Source organism: Suricata suricatta, chromosome 13 (genome assembly GCF_006229205.1).
Source record: "Suricata suricatta isolate VVHF042 chromosome 13, meerkat_22Aug2017_6uvM2_HiC, whole genome shotgun sequence".
NCBI classification, from domain to species: domain Eukaryota; kingdom Metazoa; phylum Chordata; class Mammalia; order Carnivora; family Herpestidae; genus Suricata; species Suricata suricatta.
The window spans coordinates 27,372,566-27,373,968 of NC_043712.1; the positions used below are offsets into that span (position 1 = coordinate 27,372,566).

At 35.7% G+C, this 1,403-nt stretch overlaps 1 protein-coding gene across 1 annotated transcript in view; it reads right to left on the reverse strand.

Moving 5' to 3' along the window:
• Positions 1 to 1,020: 1,020 nt before the first annotated feature.
• LOC115276503 (olfactory receptor 13D1-like) overlaps positions 1,021 to 1,403 on the reverse strand; it is a 1,165-nt gene continuing 782 nt past the window's right edge. Inside the window, exon 2 of the mRNA XM_029920542.1 lies at positions 1,021 to 1,401. Within this exon, the coding sequence (XP_029776402.1) occupies positions 1,021 to 1,401 (381 nt within the window). The remainder of the gene's footprint in view (positions 1,402 to 1,403) is intronic.

A 1,403-nucleotide genomic window follows, 5' to 3' on the forward strand; every position in this document is an offset into this window, starting at 1 on the left:
TTCTCGCTAAAGGGAACTGAAAAACACGTTTTACTTGTTCAGTAGAAATAAATACAGATGGTCCATACATTAAAATAGTTTGACTTAGGATATGTCGACTTTACAATAATGTGAAAATGATATGTATTCAGTGGAAACCTTACTTTAAATTCTGACTTGTAATCTTTTCCTGGACTAGTAAAATGTGGTATGATACTCTCTTGTTGTGCTAGGCAGTGGCAGCAGCCCTAGCTTCCGGTCTGAGCCACGTGATCATGAGAGTAAACAGCTGATACTCTCACAACGATTCCTTACCCATACAAACATTTTTTTTTTCAGTTTCAGTAAAGTACTCAATAAATTATATGAAACATTCAACATTTTATTAGCTCCGATGTTCAGTATATTAGGTATATTAAAGGTATTTCTTTTTCTAAATTCTTAATGTTTATTTTTGAGAGAGACAGAGAGAGACAGAGAGAGACAGAGACAGAGAGAGACAGAGAGAGACAGAGAGAGAATGAGAACATGAGCAGTGGTAGGGCAGAGAGGGAAACAAAGAATCTGAAGCAAACTTCAGGCTCTGAACCTTTCAGCATGGAGCCAGATGCAGGGCTCCAACTCATGATCTGAACTGTGAGATCATGACCTGAGCCAAATGGGATGCTCAACTGACTGAGCCACCCAGGCGCCCTTACAGGCATTTTTGACTTCTGATATTTTCATAAGTCATAACTCCATCAGTTCAAGAAATCTGTACTGAATGCTTTTAGAAGAACTTAATTTCATTTTTTTTATTTCTTAAGGTTTACTCTCACTTCTTATATCAGTAGTGTCTACATTTTTATGTTATTTTCATAAAAACGTGAAGTTATTATCTTGAAATTTCTTTCCAACTCCTAAATTCTGTAATTTGACATACAATGATTTTTTGTTCTATTTATATGAAATGCTTTTTTACATAAAAGCTTTTTATGTAAAATATTTTTACATGAATATCTATGAGCTTAATTTGTGCATGAACTCAAAGATGTAAGCTTTTCACCCTTTTCTCCAGATCCAGTGTCTACTCATCAGTTTTTTCAGAGCCCCAAGCACCTCTGTGTTCCTCAGGCTGTAGATGATAGGATTGAGCATGGGAGTGACTACTCCATAGAACAGAGCAATGAGTTTGTCAAAAGCAGAATCTTTCGACTTTGGCTTCATATACATGAAGAGGATTGTCCCATAAAACAAGGTCACTACTGTTAAGTGGGCTGAACATGTAGAAAAGGCCTTTTTTCTTCCTTCTGCTGAACTGATTCTTAGTACAGTAGAAAGGATGAAGATGTAGGAGATACAAATTAACAATAATGGAGAAAACAAAAATATTACATTACCCAACATTATAGCAATCTCATTCAAGGAAATATCAGCACAAGCCT